This window comes from Platalea leucorodia (genome assembly GCF_965183815.1).
Source record: "Platalea leucorodia genome assembly, chromosome: 5".
In the NCBI taxonomy this organism is placed as follows: Eukaryota; Metazoa; Chordata; class Aves; order Pelecaniformes; family Threskiornithidae; genus Platalea; species Platalea leucorodia.
The window spans coordinates 22,359,464-22,382,690 of NC_138827.1; the positions used below are offsets into that span (position 1 = coordinate 22,359,464).

General features: G+C 43.1%; 1 protein-coding gene across 7 annotated transcripts in view; it reads right to left on the bottom strand.

Annotated features, from left to right (window-relative positions):
* The window catches only part of MIER1 (MIER1 transcriptional regulator), a 39,502-nt gene extending 16,718 nt beyond the window's left edge, over positions 1-22,784 (bottom strand). Inside the window, exons 1-5 of one of the 7 annotated variants that reach the window (XM_082314070.1) lie at positions 22,625-22,784; positions 22,339-22,388; positions 22,106-22,250; positions 4,862-4,886; positions 3,169-3,314 (exon numbers count right to left, since the gene is read on the bottom strand). In XM_082314070.1, coding sequence (XP_082170196.1) covers positions 3,169-3,267 — 99 coding nt within the window. In that variant the 5' untranslated portion in view covers positions 3,268-3,314; positions 4,862-4,886; positions 22,106-22,250; positions 22,339-22,388; positions 22,625-22,784. Of the gene's footprint in view, positions 1-3,168; positions 3,315-4,861; positions 4,887-19,304; positions 19,324-20,085; positions 20,107-21,614; positions 21,657-22,105; positions 22,251-22,338 lie in introns of those variants that run through there. The other 6 variants (XM_082314065.1, XM_082314064.1, XM_082314066.1 and 3 more) reach the window with 6 other exon arrangements.
* Between the last annotated feature and the right edge of the window lie 443 nt (positions 22,785-23,227).

Here is a 23,227-nt window from a genome sequence, read left to right on the forward strand (position 1 = left end):
GGGTCAGCAACTCTCCGAGATAAAATATAAATCATGATTTCTGTATTGTTTCAGGATATTGCAAAAATAGGAAAGGTTAAAAAGGAACAAGTCTTATCAAAGATACAGATATTTCTTACGTGGAAGATGTTTAATAACAAGAAATGAATTATAACTCATGCATCTGGAGTAGAGGTAAGTGAGGGGGAGTGATATAACAGAGAACTGTATCATAAGCAGCACAGAGAAGGTAAATATAAATGACTGTACACTCTTGTAATTGAAGAGCTCAGGGGCAACCGCTGAAATGAACACAGAATAGGTCTGAAAAACCAAACGTTTCTCACACTAAATGAACTATGCAACATTGCCACATGCCTCGTGGACACTAAGCTTACAGAGGTTAACAATAAAATGGACAAGTCCATGGGAGGAGGAAAAATAAGACTGACAGGCATTACAGACAAAGAGACATCTTTTTCATACGTGCCTGAACTGCACCCTGCTAGATGCTGGAAGAATATTTGGGAGAAACACTGCATGCTTCCATGTATGGTTCTCTCATTTAAAGACAAGAGGATGCTGGTGCGTAACCCTAAGAAAACCCAAGAGCCCTCCCTGAAAAGGGGGGGGCCAACAGGAGAAACCAAGGGATTATACAGAACAACAAATGGAAAAAGGAAGGGAGTCAAAAGCTTAAAAATCTGTAAGTAACATAGGGAGGCACCACACACAGCACAATGCTCGCCACTTCCCAGAGGCACCCAGGAAGCCAGCACACACCACCCAGCAGTGCTCTGCCCACAGACAGGGCAGCACAAAGGTAAAGAACTTGGCCTCACACTCGTCAAATCCTCCATGTCACACCCCCTCCAGCTGATGCTTTGTACAGTCAGCTTAGCTAAGAGTAGGAGGAAGTTGAGTTTCTGCAACTTGCTGGGGCCTGGTCATTTATTATTTCCAAGACAGAGCGTGAATGCAGTTTCCTGCTACCAAAATTATGCTGCCAAGTTTCCTGCGTTTTGGAAAACTGCAGTGTCAGCATGTGCCCAGAACACTGAGAGATGTGTCTCATCCCAGGCCCACCTTCCTGAACACTGTCTGTCAAGCTGCTGAAGAAGGAATACTGGTTAGCCAGGACTTTGGTCACATCTGGTATAGATGCTCCTACACACAAAAATAGTATTACTGACTACATGTCTGGGTATGATCAAGGATAGTCTGCTGCTCCACCCTGCAGATAGCTTTCCTGCCCAAGAAAAACTCTTACCTTTCAAGAAATATCACTGAGAACCACCAAATCCAATACTTCTGATTCCCTTCAGGTACTGTTCTGCTCTCAGGGAAGTGTATTTTTTCCTATACTACAGCAGCATAGAGGGCAACTTCAGGTCTCTAGACGCAGATATGCTACTGCCATTTAGACAAAAATGCATACATGTACTTGCACAGACAAATGCAGGTTGCTACTCAACTGCAAGTACTAATGCATTACAGATTCACCAGAGTTTCAAGCAACAAGTAGAAAAGATCCTCACTCTCAGCAGAAGGTGTAATTTTTATGACAGTCAGGAGTTAAATCATTAAGGTTCAAAAATCCTTTTGCAAAACCTAACTGCCACCTCATCTCTGAAGGAGCTGAACTAGTAAACCAGGCACATTCATAGCCTGGGGGAAATCTGAAATAATATGTGTAAATGTTGGGGGAAAGAAAAAGGCAGGATAGCACTTGTCTTGACAATAGTTTTGAGATTTAGATTGCCTATCATCCACGTCTGAAAAAAAAGAGATAAAAGTAAGCCTTGATGTGTGGCCTGCTATCCCACAACTAGAAGTAGCCACAGGTCTCTAGCAAGACCCTGCTGGCATGGAAGCATCTGAAACTCAGTAAAAGCCCTACCTGCAATACACGTGCAAACTGACCGCAAGATTCTCTGCCAGTCTGTAAAAGCATCCTGCAGAGAAGAGCAGCACACAGAGCAATGTGAATCTAAGTTATACCATTGCTCACCATCCTGATCACAAAAGAGCTGACACATGGAGAAATTATAAACTTGCAGCCCCAACAACCAAGATATGAGGGAATAAACTGATGGCTGAAATACAGTCATAAACGAAGCATTGTAATGTGGTGATAGAATTACACAACCAGATGCTGATTCTTCACAAAATATGAGGGGAAGAAAACATATTTTCAACTTAAAAACCACATGACATAAATGTGGAGCTCCATTGCTTATTTAATCTAGATGAGGCATATTTAGATTCACAAACTATTTATTTATCTTTATGTCTACCATTTAATATCAAACCTGAAACTACCAGAAAGAAATTATCATTTACACCCGGAATGTAGACTAAATGCACTAAATTAATTTAAAGTCATATTGGCATAATCACTTATACTAAATAGGATTTGTACATCGAATATGCATCTGAGAATCATTAATGATTTGTTCTGGAAGCCTTTTCAGCCAATGAGGTCACAGACAGTATCTAAATTACTTTACATTTATAATGAACCTAGTTTGTAATTTAAGAATATTATTCCTGCCTGAGAAGTAATTTAAGACAATACATAAGTGACAGCATAACCTCAAAATGTCAAATCTTACATGCAATTATTTCAGAAGATACACATTTTAAGCTTTATTTATCATTATTAACAATAATTGTGAGTTCTGATCCCAGCTCTGCTGACAACTCTTTGCTTTGAGCAAATCATTTTATCTGCATCTCCATTTCCTCCATCTTAAAAATGAAGATACTCCTATATGCTCCACTAAAGTATTATACAAATGCTTGGGATTTTTAAAAAAATCAAAATCTATATGCACTAATCAAGTGCAAGTGCTTCAGAAAATAACAACACTGGAATACACAAGTTTGAGCGCACTTTAACTTATATTAGCTCTAGAATGCAAATCCTACACCAGCACATATACACAAAAAGAAACTAAACAAGCACAGTGTTATACATTATTAAGTATTTATGTACCAGTTTCCTCTTCCCAACTTTTGAAAACTGCGAATTTAGCTCAGCCCCTTTCGCCCGTCTGTATTATTTGCCTATTAGTGTTTTAGGGGTGGATTTTTTTTAAATTCCAAATATAAGGGAAAAACCCTGCATATGTTTTGTGTGAGACTGTGGGCTGTGGTTGTGTTTTATGACTACTTAAGGCTACCTACCCTGTTAAGATCCTCTATTTCAGAACTGAAGTTTGTTTCTCCTTCCATCATTTCCTCCTCTTCTAATGTCCGTTCATCATCAAAGTCATGCACCAGCATATCAGCTGATGGATCAAATTCATGGTCATCAGATGTTGCTGAACCTCCTGATAGAAAACATTTTAAAGAATGTTTTTAGTTAGATCATGGCCTCACAGAGTTTAATTTTTTAATTTTGGTGACATTTTAATACTCAAATTATACTCATAAATTAAAATATCTTCAAAATCCCTCAATCATTTATCTTAGGGAAAGCCAATCTCATTATACAGAGGACAGTGAAAGCTGTCCTTTGGGTAGTAAGAGATCATGGCAAAAAGAACCAGGAGATACTGTTTAACCAGCCAGTTCTCAAAGTACTATATATCTGGACATCGGGCCCCTAGTTAAATGTTTGTAAAACGTTCAGTTTTTGAAGACTTAATTCTTAAATAATCATAAACCTGCCTGAATCAAGAATTCTACTGGGAGCAGAAATACTCATAAAATATAAGCTCAGGGCAGTTGTTTCCTTTGTACTTTGGAAGCTTTCTTGTCTACAACTACAAAGACAGTCTAATGACTTTTCCAAAATTTAAAGTAAGCTTCACAGTTATGCAGATTTTATTTATGATGCAGAATCCTTAGTTATTTTTCCCCATGCAGTTTTTTCACAGTTCTTTGTAAAGAAGTCTGGTTATATTTTATGACAATGAGAAATAAATGAACGGATGAATGGTTTGGCAGATGCAGCATTTTTATGTAATTCAGCAATACCTGATTTCTAATTCTAACTCTGCTAACATTTTTCCACTTGTCTCCGTGGACAATTTAAATTTCATTTTCCAAAGCCTGAAGTGTGTACCCACACTAATGATGCAAGAGGAAGAGGTTGACTATAAGGGTTAAAGTTAACTATACTTTGTAGTTTGAAGTGTTAAAGCACTTGATTATTTCTCTGAAAGAAATAAGAGCTCGAGAGACAGCAGCAGTCCATCTGAAGTAACTAGCGGAAAGCTTTTCCACTAGTAGGATGCCAAAAACCTTGGAAATAAATAACAGTAAGTACAGTGGTACAAAAGTGAACAAAAAACACCCAGATATTCATAATTTACACTTAGGCTGACTACTAGATAGCCAGTAATTCTGGGATACTGGAGTATCAGAAAATAACCAGCTTTAAAAACAGAAGTAATGAAACTCCTCATTTTTAGTAATTCAATGAGGCAAAAAAATACTGCTTTTCTTGATGCTTTTGTTCTTGATGCTATTATGTGTTAAACCATACAGTGCCTTAACTTTTGACTCCATATTTAATTCTAACACCAACAGGTAGCCATGCCTAGAGGGATGGTAACTATATTGCTGGGTGAAGTAGCCTCTTTCATGCCCCCAGCACTCACTCACATTGTGCTCCTTAAGACACCAGCGTTCCCAAACACGTGTTCGTGCAGCTTTTGCAAAGACAAGAATCATATCTCCCCAGTGTATTTTACCATTTAGAAACTTGTGCTGGTACAGACTGGAAGAAAGCAGGGATTGCTTAAACCAGTACTTCCACCAACCTGTTCATCAAATTATATCCTTAGATTATTAACTGGAAGAGACCAGAAAAGATAATTTTTCAAGGGTGCCCTCTTCCCTCACAAGTTTAGGAAATATTAAAAATATTTACCTGGGCTTGAAGACTCAACAGAAGGCTAAAAGAGAAAACACAGGAAATTATTTTTTCTATGTTGAACATGTACAAACTCAAAGCAATAATTCATCTGATACAAAGCAAGTCACTGCAAGTAATATATTTACAAATAAAGCACCACAAACATGCTGAAGCAATTTAAGGTAAACAGTATTCATTTTCTCCTTTATGTACCAATATTGCTGCACTATTTCAGCAAGAATAATTGGAAGAACTGCCCATTTTGTGATGCAATAATTGAGTTGATGAAGGTATAAAATAAAGCAAAACAATTCATTCTGAAAATATTATTACAATTCCACAATGAGCTTAGTATGGCATAAATCGGTGCTATTGCTAGATGGGGCAATGCTACTTTCTCTCCATCTCTATCTGCTCATTTCCAATTCTTCCTTTATGCCAATACAAAACTGAAAACTAACAGTAGTGATAGGTTATTTTTTAACGATCCAGCTCTGATCTAACTCTGTGTACTAAATCCCCTTTTCCACAACCAAGGTATATGCCAGATTACATTGACAGTGGAAGCACAGTTCAAGATAAATTATTCTTCCTATTTGAAACTGCATACTATGCAACACACAAATTCTCTGTTCTATTTAAATTAAGGTACACACTCTTAAAAGGTAATCACAAATTACAATGAGAACTACTCATAGAACAAAAAGAAAAAGCAATTTAATCTTAATCTCTAACCCATCTGTGAGGGGGAAAAAAAACCAACAAAAACTATTTTGCAAGCCAGACTTTCGTCCCAAATATGTTTATAACACAAATTAATATGATCACAGACTACAAAACAAATATATATTTTGAAATACAGGAAAAAAAATTAGACTTCCACAACAATCCTTATGTAACAGAGACATCCTTTGGCCTACCATATTTGGTAACCTTACATTTATAATCAGAACAAACGTCTTCATTCATAAATTCTGTTTTCCCTTGCTTATAACTTTGCCAATCTTTAACCTCCTGGGATGAAATTTGCATGTCAGACATGCAAACCTCATTTGTTTTGAAAATGCAAGCAAATGTTTCAACTATTTTCAGGAACAGACCTAATAAAGCGGTTTTTTCAAAGTTAGGAAGACTGACTTTTTACTTCAGACAGCTGCAGTACCCCTTTCCCTGCCACCTTCTGGAAACTGAGATATTGTTTGGTATCATAGATATTGTTATATTACATAATATACAATGCTGTCTTCATGAAAAACCACCTGCATTTGACCAAGAAATAATTTGGAAAACTTCAATTTGCACATTCATGATAGATACTTGTGTGTATGCCTAGTACTCTATCTAGATTGTACTCCTACTAGAATTGCAAAATCTATACACCCAGAATTGTATGCAAAATTAAAACAAGATACTATGTTAGAAAGTGGTAAATTTAAACTCAAGTAAAAACTTCTACTATTATTCCAAGATTTACTAAAGCGTTTTCCTTCTCCGTGACTTCATCTCATATGGCCAAGCAGTCACTTGCACAGGCTACTTCCACCCAAAACACCTGGCCTAGCGAAGCAAATACTAAAATTTGTACAGCCTAAAGAAAATATAGAATATATACAATGTCTCCAGGTGGAGACACTACAGTCTATTGTTCTCATACTTACTAACATCCAAATACGTTTTTAGTTTATGTGCAGTATCACTGCTGACTTGCAAGAACTAGCTTTTTAGGCAGTATTAGCTTTAAAAGGCAGTACTGCACAAAAAAGCCAAGAGAAATCATATCTGTACAATTAAGTAGACTGAAAGTCACGTTAAGTGGGTAAGCACTAAAAGCATTTTTGCAAAGTGTTGCACGATGCCATAGGAAGTTTTGCTAATGACTACAGTTTAAAAATCTTTCTTTGCTAAGATTATCTTAAAAAATTCCAGTGTACAGTATTACTAGCATATACTGAGCTACAGTTGAATATCAAAATCAGCCAGCAATGACTGATCTCTATTTGGTATGTTTTGTTTGTCTGATAAACTTGGAAAACTGGGTAATGCGTAATAGGTAATACACAATTATTAGTGCAAATTAGCAAAGTCTTAGCAATCACAGGTAGGAAAACAAATAAATTCAAACTGTCTATTTCTGGCAGACAATGCTAAAAATAAGGTAGACAATACTGCATGTTTGGTGCAAAGAAAAAATAAGGGAAAGGCAAACATCACTAAGAAGTATCTTAGAAAGTTTTAAAATAAAGACTAAGTCTTCCTTAACAATTCTCTCATAACAAATATGAAAGAAATGAGCATTGCAAATGCAGATTACAGCCACCACTAGCAGCAAGAGGAACTTTTATCACCCAAAGAGGGCATAACAGAAACGTAACTGAAGCTAAACTGCTCGTATTAACTGCAACAATCTAGCAAAACCAAAACAGCAATGGTAAGCAATTCACCAGGGCAGCACAGAAACGCTGCTGTACGGTCTGTGGATTGTGCAGAAGTCAAGGTGCAGCTTTCTCGTCCTCGTAATGAGCCTCTGCCAAGGTATCAAGTCCCTTGCAAATACATCCAGCCTCAACAGAGACCAGGAAGCAAGCTGTGGAGACCCCATCCTCATGTAAGGGTCTTTGGAACGTCAGGGTCCCCTTTTAACCAAGTATTGACCTAGTACAGTAGTATCAGTATACTTTGCATCCAAATAATGACTCATCATTAAAACATAGACTGCTCTCACCAAAATCAAGTGACTTGAATACCGAGTCGCTCTGAGATGGGAAGAGGAAAGCAGAACCAGGGCTGGTAAAGATAAGAAGGGAAAAAGTATTCCCATGATTTATCATGAAAGATTATTCCAGAAACAACTCTGCCCTCATAGGAACAGAGAGTTGGATATAATGTCCTAGAAAGCCCTGAAGATAATCTATTCTGAGGGATAAAACATGTTACTTAGTAAACAATAAATTCTGCAAATGCCATCTCAAAACTGTTCTTCCTGCCCAACCATTAAAATGCATCGTTATTGGAAGGCTTTTACACAAGCTAACACTCCTGATGACAAAAAAAAAAACCTCTTTCCAAGATACAACCTGCACTTACTCATGGCCAGTTTCCCTCTAACCTAGTACTAGCACTATTGTTAAGGTTAAACAACCACTCCCCACCTCCCTGGTTATTTTTTGATGTAACAGAGGCATTTCAAGGAGGGGCTCAGTTGGGAAACAGTTTATGCATTTATAGATCTGTAGTGCTAGTCTCACCTTTGCAGTGGTAATCCACTGGGGAATTCTGGCTGGCCCACACATGGGGCAGGTGGAGCCCCTCCTTGCTGACTCACCTGCTTTATACCCCAGCCCAACCTGGCAAGGAAAGTTCTGGGGAAAGGCCTCAAGTCAGAAGGAAAGGAATGAGAAAAAACGAGCATATAAACCAGGGATAACAGGAGCATCAGGAAGCCATGCCTCCAAAACTGAAGAAATCAAGGTGGTCAGTGAGAATTAGCTCATGGTATAATTATGTTTATGTCCAGAAAAATAACTGTGACTCAAAGCACAAGAGCACTTGTGGAAAAGCAAAAAATAGCTTATACTCTGCTTTCTTTACAGCACCACCAGATAGGGTAGAGGTTCTGAGGGAAAGGTAGCATTCACTTTACCGTGAATTAAGGATAGCATGAGTTCAAGCAAACAGAATCTAGCATGGTGTAATGGCAGCATCTCAGCCCTCACAGGGAAAAAAAACCCAGCCCTAAAAGCACAGCTTTGCTTTCAGCCACTGTTAAAGATTTGCCAACAGCCGAAAAGACCTGTAGGAGGCCTGTTGGTCCATGAGCCTTGTGTAAAGGGGAACATCCAACTCTCCACCTCAATTCGGAAGAGCAGGTTTCCTATGTTAAAATCCTCAACCACCAGAACAGAGGCTGCTCTAACCTCTGCCCTGAAGCCAGGCAGCAGCCTTCAGATGCATATATACCTTGTATGGTTTTATGCACGTGTGCACATGCATAGATTTTTATGTGATTCATATATAAATGTTGGAGCCTATTGTTCCAGTCCCACTTGAAGTTTGTCACCCTTTAGAAGTTTTCAGGATGGAAAAGACATAATTCCCCTCTTCAAGGATAATCATCCAGAGAACTACAGGCTGAACAGCCTCACCCCCACCCCTGTGCAGGTGATAGCGCAAACCCTCCCGGAAACCATTTCCCAGTCAGCATGGATTTACAAAAGAGAAATCATGCTTGAGCAGCCCAAAAGCCTCCCTCAATGAGAGGACTGGCATGGGGGATGAGGGGAGTGCAGGGGATGCTGCTTGTCTTCACTTCAGCAAGGCTTTCCACACCATCTTCCGTAACACCCTCACAGACAAACCGACGAAGCACAGCCTGGACAAGCAGGGTGTGCCTGGACACCTGGCTGAACAGCTCAGCTCAAAGGGTTGTGACAAGCAGCAAAGTCCAGCTGGGTGTCAGTGACAGGAGGCAGAGCCCAGGCATTAAGGCTGGGGCTAATACCATCCGGCATCTTCATTAGGGACCTGGACAACAGGACAGAGCCCACCCTCACCATCTTTGCAGCCAACACAACATTGGGAGGAGTGGTGGATACAGCAGATGAGTGCGCTTCCAGTCAGAGGGATCTCAACAGGCTGCAGAAACAGGTCAGCAGAAACCTCATGAAGTTCAACACAGAAAGGCAAAGTCCTTCATGTGTGGAGGAATCACCTCCTACTACAGGCAGCAGTATAGGCTGGGTTCCAACCAGTTGGAAAGTAGCTTTGTAGAGAATGACCTGGAGGTCCTGGTGGACACTTGAGTTGAACACAAGCCAGCAACGTGCCCTTGTGACAAAAAAGGCAAACAGCATCCTGTGTTGCATTAAGAGCAGCAATCAGCACTGGTGAAACCACATCTGGAGTATAATATTCCTGAAACAGCTGAGGTTGCAAGGCATACCTGGAAATTGTCTAAGTGCAACCCTGTGGTCAGAGCAGGGTCACCTGTAACAGGCTGCTCAGGATCTCATCCAGTCAGGTTTTATATACCCCTACGGATGGAGAGCGCCCAACCTCCCTGGACAACCTGATCTGGTTTCTGATCACCCTTAAAATAAGAAAAAAAAAACCCAAGGTATTTTTTTTACATTTGATTGAAATTTCCTGATTTTCAATGTGAGCCCATTGCCTCCTGTCCTGTCCCTGGGCAGCACTGAGAGCAGTCTCGTTCCCTCATTTCTACTCCCCCATCAGACATCTATATCCAAGGATAAGATCCCCCTGAGCCCTCTCCTCTCCAGGCTGAACAGTCCCAGCTCTCCCAGCCCTTCCTCGCATCTCGGGTGCTCCAGACCCTCAGGCACCTTTACAGCCTTTGCTGGACTCACTCCGGTCTGTCCATGTCTGTCTTGTCCTGGGGGGAGCCCAGCCCCAGACCCATGGTATTACCCAATAGTATTACCAATGGATCTCCCCTGGGCTGAGTCCCCCCAGCAGGGTGCTGGGGGACTACTTTGTCACAGGAGCACATGGCTGGCTCACAGCCAACTCTGCGTCCATCAGGACCCCCAGGTCCTTATCCGCAGAGCTGTACTGTGCCCAGTGCTGGGCGCTCCAATTTCAAGAGAGACAGGGACAGAATGAAGCAACTCCAGCAAGGGGCCACAACGGTGACTGAGGGACTGGATCACCTGACACAGAAGGAGAGGCTAAGCGCCTGGGCTGTTCAGCCTGGAGAAGAGAGCTCAGGAAGATCTGATCCATGTGCATAAATATCTGATGGAAGAGCGTACAGAAGACGGAGCCAGTCTCTCTCAATGGCACCCAGTGACAAGAGTCAATGGATGCAAACTCAAATACATTGAAACATAAGGAGAAGTTTTTTTCAGTGTAAGAGTGATGAAACATGGCAACACATTACCCAGAGAGGTTGTGGTGTCTGCACTGGAGGTATACAAAACCAGACTGGCAACGGTCCTGAGCAACTTGCTCTAGCTGACCCCACTTTGAGCAATGGGTTGGTGTTGATTATCTCCAGATGTCCCTTCCAATTTCAACAATTCCGTAACTAAATGCTCCAATAAATACTGCAGTGGAGCCTACCACAATGAAGCATTTTCCTGTTGAGAGTGGACACAAAACCATAGTGGGGCATAAAACAATCTCATAGAAGTCAAGCATACTTTAAGAAACAAAGTTCAGCTTTCAGTATTCTAAAATAGTATGGAGAAGGCATGACAGGCTCAAGAAAGCAAACAGCCTTCCCTACAGGCCAAAATACTGCTAAAGCAATCACCGCCTTCACTGCTTCAAAAGCATTGCTAAAATACTGCAATGCCTCTAGAGTTCAGAATGACCCCCATGACTTTTAAACAACTCCAAAATATATACCCAGTACAATCCTAGTCTATGCAAGGAAAAAAAATACAAACCCCAAACTAGAAAATCTGCAAAAACCCAATCACCTCTAGAAGCATTAAGTCCATTTCAGGCTATTTCACAGAATGGATTCATTCCTTGAGAGGTTCTAGTTCATTCTTTGTCACAGAATTCATAGGCAGCTTTTAGGAGAACAGCCTCTGGGTCTCTATTCCTTTCTTCTAAGCTTTGCCTACCATATCTACCTAGTCTGTCCTAGTTTGTGGATTATCATCTCTGCATTTCATACGTTTTTAGTCTAAGTGATGCACTGCCAATCATTTTCTGCCTTCTATTTCTAGCTAGATGCGGTGTCACATTACATCTCATCTATATTAATGGCCAGCTGCTGTCAAAAGTAGTAGTCTGACCTCTTCCCACCACTCCATGTGCTTCTGCCACTTGTGCCTGGTCCAGCAATCGGGAAGCTGTAGCATGTGCTGGTTCAGCAAACCAATCTCAAAGAAAACTAACACTAGTTTTACATCCTATCAGGGAGCCAAAGTACTTCATCTTGGGCCTTTGCAATTGCCAGACATGTTGCAAACAATCTAGAGCACGAGTTTGAAGCTAGACACATGAAGAATGGTATGTGACAGGAGATCAGGAGTAACCTGTGACAATCTGTTAGCATTACACATAAGGTGAAAGAGCATCCTATGATTAAAAAGTCATTTCAAGACAATTACTGCAATTCTTGATTATTCAGTCCTATTTCCTTGCCTCCAAGTGATCATGACTCTGGCCAGGGTAGAACAGATGGCTTTGAGGGCATTTGCTTATGAAAATTTCCTGGCAGTAGTTAAAGATCATATGGCTACGTAGGTATCATCAGATCTTAAGTCCTAAGCTATGGTATGTTAATATAACAGCAATTCCTGTGAAAAAGAATACCCCTGTTCTTCACTGGCTTTTCAATTTCTGCTGCAGCAATTCAGAGAAGTACAAAGCACTTTTTTTGCCTCAAGGGCACTCATGGGAACAAAGAGCTGCTACCTATAAGACGACTATGTTATCCAAGGTCCAGCAGAGAAAAACTATGGGATGCTTACGATATACAGTTGATACACTCAAATTGTTCTGTGCATAACACTGTCAGAAGATGCAACAGTGAACATTTGTTGTGGGTTCAAAAGAATGAAAAATCGTTTGTGAACTCCTAACTCATGGACAACTAGGAAAAGCTCAAGCAACCAAGGGAGTCCTGCTGTATGGATACACTGTTGAGCACATTTGTTAGTGCTCCAGATGAGCAATTTGAAGAAAATACCAGTTCTGAGATATGAAGAATACGAACCTTACAGTAAAGAGAAAAAGAAAAGACATTGAGCAAGGAAACATCAGGCTTGGGTGGCACTAAAAGAATCTGTCACTGTTTTTATTCCATGTGTATTTTTAGGAGTCTCAGGAAAGACATGCAGAGTAGGTGTTCTCAGAAGGTTAGTGACACTTGCGGCAACAACCAAGCCAAAAGATTGTATCAAATACGTTCTCCAGTGTATGGATATAGGAATAAATGCAACTGAAGTTGGCCAGTCTCTTTCAGACACCTTTGGACTGTCAAATGATGAACGTAGCAGACACATATCAGATGCAGAAAAATACCTAGACTACAGCATTACTCTGACAACAAGAACTCACTGGACTTTGGGATGTTTGTATTACTGTAATTTGTGATGGACGTTACATGGTAAAAGTAAAACTAAATTGGCATCATGACAGGTTTATTTAATGCAAACAGCCTTCTGAAGACACCAGTTTTTCACAGCTTATTTTTGAACCCACTACTTCAGAAGCAGAGATATGCTTCCAGGCAATGCCCATTTCTGCAGGCTGGCAGGAGATTTTCATGTCTTTTTCCAATGCTTCATAGCTGCTTGGATGGGAATGGGATACTCCAAAACGTGAAAGCCGTGGAAGTAACACTCTGAGTTTTCTCTCTTTACAGTTCTACAGCCTGCAAAGAAACACCTGAACAGAACTGACAGGGCACTACACAGTTTCACTTCTACCTAAAAAACTACTGTTGTAGTAATTGTTAACATCTTTCATGCTGTTTAATATAATCAATTAATAAAGAAACGTCTTAAAATTAGCAGCATCTGCAGTCTCCACAAGACAATGACAAATACACATTCTGTTCAAATTGACTCAGTTATCTTTAATAGCTCTTTAAGTGTTACATAAACCAGTTAAAAACCAAAATTAAATTTTGTCTATATTGATAGCAATAAGCCTGACAAATTCATCAAGTAGATGCTCAGGTCTTTTGAACTCTGCTACAGGAAAATACCAAAGTTAACTTCTGAGTTGCAGTGCCTTGCTTTAGCAACATTTGGGGCACAGAAAACTTTAATATTAAATGCCAAACAAACCTTAAAATGCAGCAGTGTTACCTATTTTATAACAACACGAAGAATGAAGCACCAGGTAGAGAATACATGTAATTACCTCACAAGTGATGTTGAAGCCACATACATACTAAAGCTACATTTCACTAAGCAGACTAATTAAAAGGAAATTACTGATATGTGAGTAGTAATATGTATTCTGTTCACAATATAACTCACATTTATTCCCAAAATGCAGATATGCAGTTACATGAATAGTATTCAAAGACTGCATGAAAACTGAAGTTTTGAATACATAAGGTTTAGAAACTAACTTTGTACACCCTGAAGTTCAACTTATTTGAGAACAGGAGCTCATCAGCTAAAAAATTTTGCAAGACCCATGCCTCAACTGTTGAAGTCTTAAGAACCGACTGTGGCAACCATTTAATAAACTGTCCAGTGAGCTAAGCTAAATGATGGCCTGGAGAAAACTAGTTAAAATGGCGAAGAACTTCCTTTACTCAAGAGGGCAAGTGTCTTTTTTCATGAACAGGTATTTCAGTGGAAGGCTTACAGTTCCAGCCTGTCCCTCTCTCCCTGTGTTGTATATCAGAATAACCTAAGTGTCAGACAATGGTTTGCCTCATTTTCACCTTGGGAAGAAAAGAGCAACATACTGAAGCGAGACCAAAAAAAAAAAAAAAAAAAAAATACTGTTGCCCCTCATTTAGTGGTTTTACATGTGAACGCTTCCACAGCCAAAACTACAGCAACATCCAAGCCCTTCTGCACATGAAATGGAACCTTTTATATACATTTTTTTTTTTTAAATTTGGTTGCTAAATGAGAAAATTCTTATATTTCCAGAACATAAAGATCAAGTGCAATGTTTCAACTCGGATCTCAAACATGTACATCTAAGCCTTGAAACTACCATCTTAGCAAAGGTCCCCTGACTTGGCTATTCCCTTCCTAGACTTGATTCTACTTAAGAGTTTCTAAAGTCAACTTTTTCCCCCATGAGGGCAGCCAAGCATTAGAACAGGTTGCCCAGTCTTTTTTCTTGGAGGTTTTCAAGACCAGACTTGAGATAGCCCTGAGCAAGCTGGTCAGACCTCAGAGCAGACCCTGCTGTGAGCAGAAGGTTGGACCAGAGACCTCCTGAGTTTCCACCCCAAATTATCTCATAATCCTGAGTTTTGAGATTTTGCAGGTAGCCCTAAAAAACTACTTATTTGCTCACTTCCCTCTCTCCACCTGCTTCTTCTGAGAAAAATATTGGGTAAGGTTTGGTTCTGTTTATTACTACATAATAAATAAATAAATAAATAAAAACCTAAAAAAAAAAAAAAAATTCAGCCTCGGTTTTTCTGAAGAAACTGCCTGATCAGAGTGCCTAACTGGCAAGCACCACAGGTTGGGTTTTAATGCAGCTGACTCAGTCCTGTATCAATCTACCTAAATCCCTTTACCAGGAAAAGACTGGAAAGGGGAAACAGATGATACACAGTATTTCACAGGGGATACTGTTAATGTGTAGCTTTCAGACATTTGGTTTGCAACATGGCTCCATAAATCTGTAGTGGCACACCTGAGGGGAAACAAACCGCAGCCTTTCTTAAGTACCCTTTTAAAGTCGGTTTTGCCAGAGAAGTCACTGTATCACCTGCCGACATCTTCAATATTGTAAATATTAGTGAAAATTCTTAAAGAGAAAGGTATTTCAACTGCACCTCTAACAAAAGTAGCAGCTGCTACTTTTTAAAAAAAAAAAAAAAAAAAAAAAAAAAAGCAGTGATTTAGGGGAACACAGAAGGCTGAAGGATGTCATGACTCTCCCTGGGGTGATTTAACTTTCTCCAGCTTTCTATCTGCTCCACACTTCTGTCAGGTTATCATGCCACAGCAGGAGCAACAAAGCAAAGGTGCACCCAAAGTGAATCTGTACGAACTTACAGGCTTCCAAAGAGCGAGACTAGCATGCTTTCCTTTCTGCCGCACTTGCTGTAGAAGGAGTAGCCTCCAGCAAGAAAAAATAGCACCTTGAAAGTCCAGGGGGACAACATGGCAGGACAGACAGACAATGATGATATAAGACTGTCAAGGCAGTTTCTGATCACCCTGTAGATCTCTGAACTAGAGGGACTAACTACCTCGCCAGCCTGAACACTCACACCCAAGGTGCACACATACAAGTACTGCAGATGTAGCTACATTTTTCAGGCCTCCAAGTCAAAAGAAGAGACAGCACGCTTTAGGGTGGTAAAAGCAGCTTCTGTCCAATGGCTCATGACCATGCTGCTGCTGAATCACCTGCTGAACTCACACACTAACTTAATGTATTTACAATAAAGTGGAACTGATTCTCGTCCTCCTTCGAGCAGAGCAGATGACTGGAACCAGGAACCACCAATTGTACCCCCGGGTAGTCATCCCTGCTCAAGAACCAACGTGCAGTGATTTACCTAAAGGATCAAGTCATCAGAAAATCTAGATGAGGGCTGATGCTCTAAGGCTAACTGAGGAAGACTGATAGATGGAGGAAGCTGCAGCCAAAGGGGAATGCCTTCATTGACAGGACAGTATGCTCACTAGAACTTTACCAAGGAAACTTCCATTTTGAAGGAGTGTTACAAACCACAACCACAACAGTTAATCAGAAAACAAGGAAAAAATTTGTGACATGAATGGATTAGCAGTGAAATATTAATACAGACTGGGGCTTCTGGCCGGGAAAAAAGCTCAAAAAGAACCTGAACTTTTCAACAATTTCACTACCTAAAATCCCTCCGCTGTATTAGAAAGAAGTCTAAGTCCCAAGCAGTAAGCCCACAAACATCAATGTTCTATCATACACCAAAAAGCCACAAAACTCTTCTATTATGACAGAAAAAAAGAAAAACAACTCTTTTCCAAGATTAGAAATGCAGAACACAAAATGCTATTGTTTTCCCTTCAACAGCTTGTCAGAAAAACTGAGGGAATACAATCAGTGACTATAACCAACCACTTTGGAGTTTATATTCTCACCAAGGAAGTGAGAAAACTGAATTCCCAGATCTACATTAGGTTCACAGATACCTCTCTGAGGTATTCTACAATAACTGCTCCAAAATGAAACAAAAAAAAAATTACAATTAGTTAAAGCTAAGATCAAATGAGGAAAAAAAAATTAGTCCTCAACAGGATGGACTGATGTGAATCACCTATTTTAATCATGATTTAGATCAGTCAGCAGGAAACCTTGATTTAATCTATTTTGACCTTATTTTGCATCCATGCATTACTCAAAAGCTCTGTCCTCCCTGACTGTTAAAACATCTCAATTTGCAAACACATTAATGATCGTGTTAACTTTACTACCGCTTCCTACAGGGGAGGCTATTACACATTTATGCATATTGTTTTAAAGTAGTAGCATAGCTTAATAATAATACAAAGATTAAGAATGTAAAAAATAGGAATGGTTATTGGATCATGTATTTCTTAAACATTATGTTCTGAAGTTGTTTCAAGCTGCATATGAAATCTAGAATTCAGTTAAATTCACAAAGTTTAAAAGTCTTCAACTGAAAAGAAGCATAAAATTCAGAAAAAAGGAAAATTTTAGCAGACATTATGAATTTAAAGATGGCTTATTAAAGCAGTGCCACACAATGTTAATAAACTTATTTTCTGGTCAAAAGCAACTAAACTTTCAGAAATCCAAACAACGTGAAAGTGCACTCAAAGAAATCAGGCTGAGTCAGTTTAACCATCCACTGATACCAGAAGAGAAGCGGTCCTGCTCCTCTCTAAGACATGCATGCTCCTGCTTCTTCCCATACTTGCCTGACACCTTAGGATGCCAATTCAAAATTTTAACCCCACAGAAATTCACTCTGCAGAAGGAAAAACTTAAGTTCTTATTCTAGCAGGTCAGAAAGCTGAATAACCTCACTGAGGGGCAAGAAACACTAGGAGCTGCCATGAAGGTGGTCAACTGCCTGCTCAAGAGTTGGGAGAAACAGGACAGTATATTTCAGCAACAGTAAACGGTCAGAGCTGCACAAGACAAGGATACTGTGTGAGGAGAAGCTGAGTCAATCTCAGAGCTTGACATTTTGGAAGAAGGAATACATCACCCTCCCGCTGATGCCCATGACTGGTTCTGCTGCCCCATGCCATCCTCACACCAGCTCTAGTCTCTGTTGGATCTTTCCATTAGCCAATACAACTGGTTACCCTGTAGGGAGCTTTTCACTTCTTTCTAAGCTAGTGAGCTGGATTTACCCACAGTAGAAGTTCAGGAAGCACCTACGCAATAGCAGCAGCAGGAGCAGGATCTCCCCTTTCAGGCAGCTAGGAGCTGTTAGACCACCTCAGCTGTTGTCCATCCCCCCTCAACCCATAATTAAAATCAGCTTGAAATTTAAACCAAGCTATGCCAATCAAAATCAGGGATACTGTATGTCCCTAACTCTCCCACCCCACCTCTGACCAAACATGACTACCCTCTTTCCCACACAGCAGCCCTGGTACTTCTCTTATTCATCAGTGAATTAATAAAAAAACAAAACAAACAAAAAAACAACAAAAAAAACCACCACACAAAAAAAACCCAAACCAAACAAACCTACAAACCCTCATCATTTTCCCATTAGTTTTGCCTGTTTAGTATCCTGGCACATGCCTGTAGCAACCTGACTGGCGCATCCTATCATGGAACAAAATAAAGTAACAGCAGGAATTCAGCACTTCTGGAAATTACAGTAGGTATTTATCTGCCTATTTTTTCAACACAAAAGTCTGACCCCAGCTCTTCAAGTTTTTGGAATCAGAAGACCTCAATCTCACTTACATTTTATTCAAACATTATAATGTCTGAATAAACAAATAACATTCTCTTTCAACTACTAATCAAGCTTTTCAGTCAAAAATCTTTTCTTCTCAATAGACATTAAAATACTCGTACTTGGAAAAAATATGTACGTATCAGCATTCACTCCACCACAAAGACTAAATAAGAGGCTTAACGCATGATATGGTAATATTCACAAAGCTTGAGCTCATCTTAAGTTTGAGATGTTTTCTTTCCCATTTATGACTAGAACAATCTTCTAACATGTTGGAATATTAGGACTCAAACCAATCACGTGAACATGCTTCAAAGTAAAATGAAACCCTAACACAGGTTATTAATCCCAAATCTAAAACCAGTTTAATATATATTCAAAATCCATATTTTTTTTGTCTGTTCTGTATTCAAACTGGTAAGCTTCTACAAAAGTGAAACAGCATTTTTTGTTAATTTAGTTTCACTTTCTGGACTCATTTACTTACTAACCAGGCTCAGAGCTCCTGTCTGAAGCGCTTTCCTGTCAAATTAGAAAAGTTTCATATTTATATTGTTTATTTTTTGAGGTTTATCTCTCTAGCATTAAAGCTTGTCTGATTCTCTAGAACACAACATTTTAGGATCTTTCCTGACTGGAGGATGAGTTCCTGTGCATTCCTTTGAAAGAGCCAGCACAAGGTTTTTCCACTGGGGAGGGATGGGGAAGAGACAAGAGGCCCAACAGCAGTCCTACCTTCCACCCACATTTTCAAATGCAGGCTGGTCCTAGGCCCCTTGTCTGCCAAGACAGGCAAGTCCTAGGGCTGCTTGAATTATCAGTCTTCCCTTGCTCTCTCTCAACATAGCATTATGCAGCGCATTGCTTTCCTAACACACCCCTCCTCCAGCATACCTAGCACACCACCACGTAACGGCAGTTGTCTTCAGTTCCTCTAGGCAGCTTGCTGATACCAGAGCTTCAGTGGCGATGCCGTGCTAAGGAGACTTCCCATCCTATCCCCTATATATTTCGTAAATTGTGCTAGGAACCATATTCAGGACATTGCTCCTAGCTTAAATCACTGAAAGAAAACATTATTTTTTAAAATTCTGATTGTTTCCCGATCCAGAACACAGTGCAGCCACGCAAACAGTTGTCCACACAATTTAATGGCTGTGAACGCATGTCAGCGAAGCCTACATTGCTGCTGCCACTCCTGTGCCACTGAACTCATCCCACAGGTGGATCAAAGCTTTCACAGCCCCTTTATGCTGCTCCTGCCCCTTAACCCAAAATAAAGAAGCCAAAATAGGACAAAGAATTCATCTTAGCTTTTTTTCAAAAAAGCAAAATACTGAGGGGAAAAAAACCCTCTTCCTTTCTTAGTAAAATATCAAGACCAATACGTAATAAAAGCCTTACCCGTTGGAACAACGTCCATAAAGTGAAAAACAAAACCTGCCTGACCTCCATACCCCACTGACTTTTTATTGCTCTCTGCAGCACAAATCCCCTACAACTCTCAATGCTATCACTGCTGTAACGTCAATATAAGTACGTGACAATACAGAATAGGAAGTAATTCAGCATACTGCCTGTGGCTCTTTAGCAATATGGCGAACTTCAGCTCCCACCAGAAGAGAGCTAGTGTGAACATTTCACAATAATGCTGTGTTTAATTAACAAAACTTACAAGTAATTGGTGAAACTTGAGACAAAGATCCTGGATACTGTGATGCCTAGATCAGCATGGGCCCCAATATGTCTCTCCAACTTTACAGGTGACAGAAGTTTAATAGCCACATTTTTTCAGCCAAGAAATTACTAGGGAATCAGACCTGTGATTCACTGCCCCTCAAGATACAGAAAAAAAAAAACAACAGACAGGCAGATTCTTTTAACTTCTAAGATTAGATTAGTACATTTTGTACGAGTAACAGGAAGAATGCTTCATTAGAGTTTTCATTTGGGAGGGAAAGATAAAATAAATTTATGTAAAAATTCACACATATTAAGGAATTTCAAGGGAAGAGGGAAGAAACCTCATCTGTAAAATATTCTAATCCTGATACCTCCAACCCCCCCCAGTCTGGCTGGAAGAAATGCCTGTCCCACAGAAGAGATTTTTTTTTTTTTTAATAGCATAACTTTCAAACAAGCATTTCCAATCCATTTGTCAACACTGTTCAAGCAGCAAATTACCTTAAGATTGGAATCTTAGGATAATTTAAAGAAAACTTAATGAAATATCTATTCATCTGTTCTAACTTGCCTCCTAAGAAGCAAAAGAGCTGCTCTTCCAGATTCTATCGCGATGGACAAATCCACACCTCAATAATCAAACACGTATCTCACGCTGCCTCCCACAGAAGAAAAGAGGTCAATAAGCCTTTTCCCATTTCCTTCAACTCCCCTCAATAGTCCTTCTCCCTTTTTCAGGAGGAAGGTCTCCCTCCCCAGAGATTGGAAGGGCTGGCCTTCCAGTAAAGGCAATTCCCCTTTGTCTTAACGACTACAAAAAGATATTTAAAGAAAATAAATATATGTTTTATCCTCGAGCAATGGTGCTGCGATCAAAGCCCGGGAGAAACAATTCTTTCACGTTGGGACAGAGACAGACGGTAGGAGCTGGCAAGAAGCGCATCCGTCTCCACCCCGAAGGGATTACACTCCCCCACGCCACAGCAGGTAAGGTTACCCCACTTTCCATCCCCCCCAAGATGAACCCCGTCCCAAGGAAGGCACAGGCCCTGTTCCGCTGCCCTCTGCCCCGCCCTCGCTGCTCAGGAGCAGGGCCCCATCCCCCGCTGAGCCGAGGGCTCCTCTCTAGCATCCCCCCGAGAGGGCTGCTGCCGGTAGAGCGGACAAGGCACAGACCCCTGCCCGGCGGCGACCACCTCCCAGTGCCACCCTCGGGCGGGAGGCGCCGCTTCCAGGTCGCCGGCCCGCCCGCCCGGGCCGCGCTCGGGTCCCGCCCGCGCCCCGCAGCCGCCGCCGAGACGGGCCCGGCGCCCCGGTCCCCCGGGGCGAGGCTCCCCGTCCCGGGGCGGTAGGCCCTGGAGGGGAGCGGGCGGGGGCGCCGGGGCTGCGGGCGCGGGGCGGCGCCCCGGGGCCCGGCGCGGCCTCCCCGGCCCCACAACTAACTTGTGGGACGCTCCGCCCGGCCGCGGCCCCGCGCAACAAGTTCCCGGGCAGGCCCCCGCCCCGCCGCGGCGCTCTCACCTCCGCCATGTTCGCTGCGCGGGCGGGCCGGCGGGCGGCGGCGGGCGGGGAGGGGGGGAGGGCGGGGGAGGGGTCACATCGCCGCCGCGGCGGAGGAAGCAGCGCCGGCGGGTCACGGTCTGCGCGGCGGCGGGGGCCGGGGAGCGGCGGGAGGGGGCGGGCAGAGGGAGGGGGCACGCCACGCACTACGTCACCGCGCACAGCTCCTCCGCCACCGCCCCCCCCCCCCTCCCCGCGCCGCGCGGGAAGCCTGCCGGGCGCGTGCCGCCCCTCCCCGGCGCAGCGCGCCCCCCCGCCTGTCACTCAGGGCGCAGGCCCCGCCCCCGCGGCCGCCTTGTCAGCGGTGGGGCCACCGCCCGCCGCGGCCCCGGGAGCAGCCGCCGCCGTTCACTCCTCGGCGGGATCGGCTTTAAAATCGGATGCCCCGCGCCGCACGGCGGCCTCGGTGCCGTTCCCTCCCACCTGGCTCCTGACCCGGCAGTCGTACTCACGCGGTGAGCCGCACAGGCGTGGAAGCTGCCGCACCCACGGCGAAGCAGAGCGGGGTCCTCGGGGAACTGCTCCTCACCCGCGCCCGGGGCTCCTGCCGTGCCTGACACCCTTGGGTGGGGCGACACCGACAGCGCTAGGCTGGTCCTACGTAAAGGGAAAAAAAAACCCAACAAACCAGACGTCCAGTCCTAATTCTGCCTCTTTTCTCTAAAACCTTCCCCGGGTGCCTCACCTGCCGAGGTTCAGTTCTGTCCTAGGGCTGGTACAAGGACACGCACAGCCCTGCAAGGCAAAGGGGAGAGCTCCTGATCCCGAAGTCTGGCATTACAATTGCTCTTTAAAGTGAGGACGCTAAAGTCTGCTGAATACTTCCGAGAAGCCTGTCTGGCCCCGTCTCTGGGGGAAGCCTGCGTCTGCTCTTCCCCCTGCTTCAAGTCTCTGCCGGCCTGGGGCGGGGGGCTGAGCCGGGAGGCTGCCAGCTCCGGCTCTTCCCCGTTAGAGGGGCACAGATCACTTACGATCTGCAGTTCTCTCACGAGCCACTCCTCTGCCACCAGGTTTCCCAACGAAACGCATTTTAAGTCCTCGAAAATGGTCCCCGTGGGGCGATGCTGAAAGGAAAGCACCCACGCATGCAACTTTGCTGACTCAAGCAAACGAGGGGAAAAAAAAAATCCAAAACCCTAAAGCCCCCTCAAAAATCCCAGACCTGCCCCGATCCCCGCCACCGGGGCCGAGTTTTACGGCGGGGCGGAGGGAGCTCCCGCCTCCCCGCGCCGCCGAGGACCTTTGTGCTTCAGTGACAAAGGGGGAGCGGGGGCTGCCGCGGCCCTGACGGCAGGGGAGGAGCCCCGGGCTGGGCAGGGGGCGGGCGCCCCGGGGCGTTGGACGAGCGGGGCGAGGCGAGGCGGGGGCCCGGCGGCCCGGCAGGCCCAGCCCCGCCGCGCACGGAGCGGGGCCCGGGGACGGGGAGGCCGCGGCCCCGCGGTGAGGCGCGGGGTCCCTCCTCAGGCGGCAGGACGCGGGAGAGAGCGCGGCCCGCGGGCCGCGGCCCGACCTATCGGCGGCGCCGTCCTTGGCAGCCAATCCCCGCGCCGCGTCTTGGGGCGCGCTGCCATGGT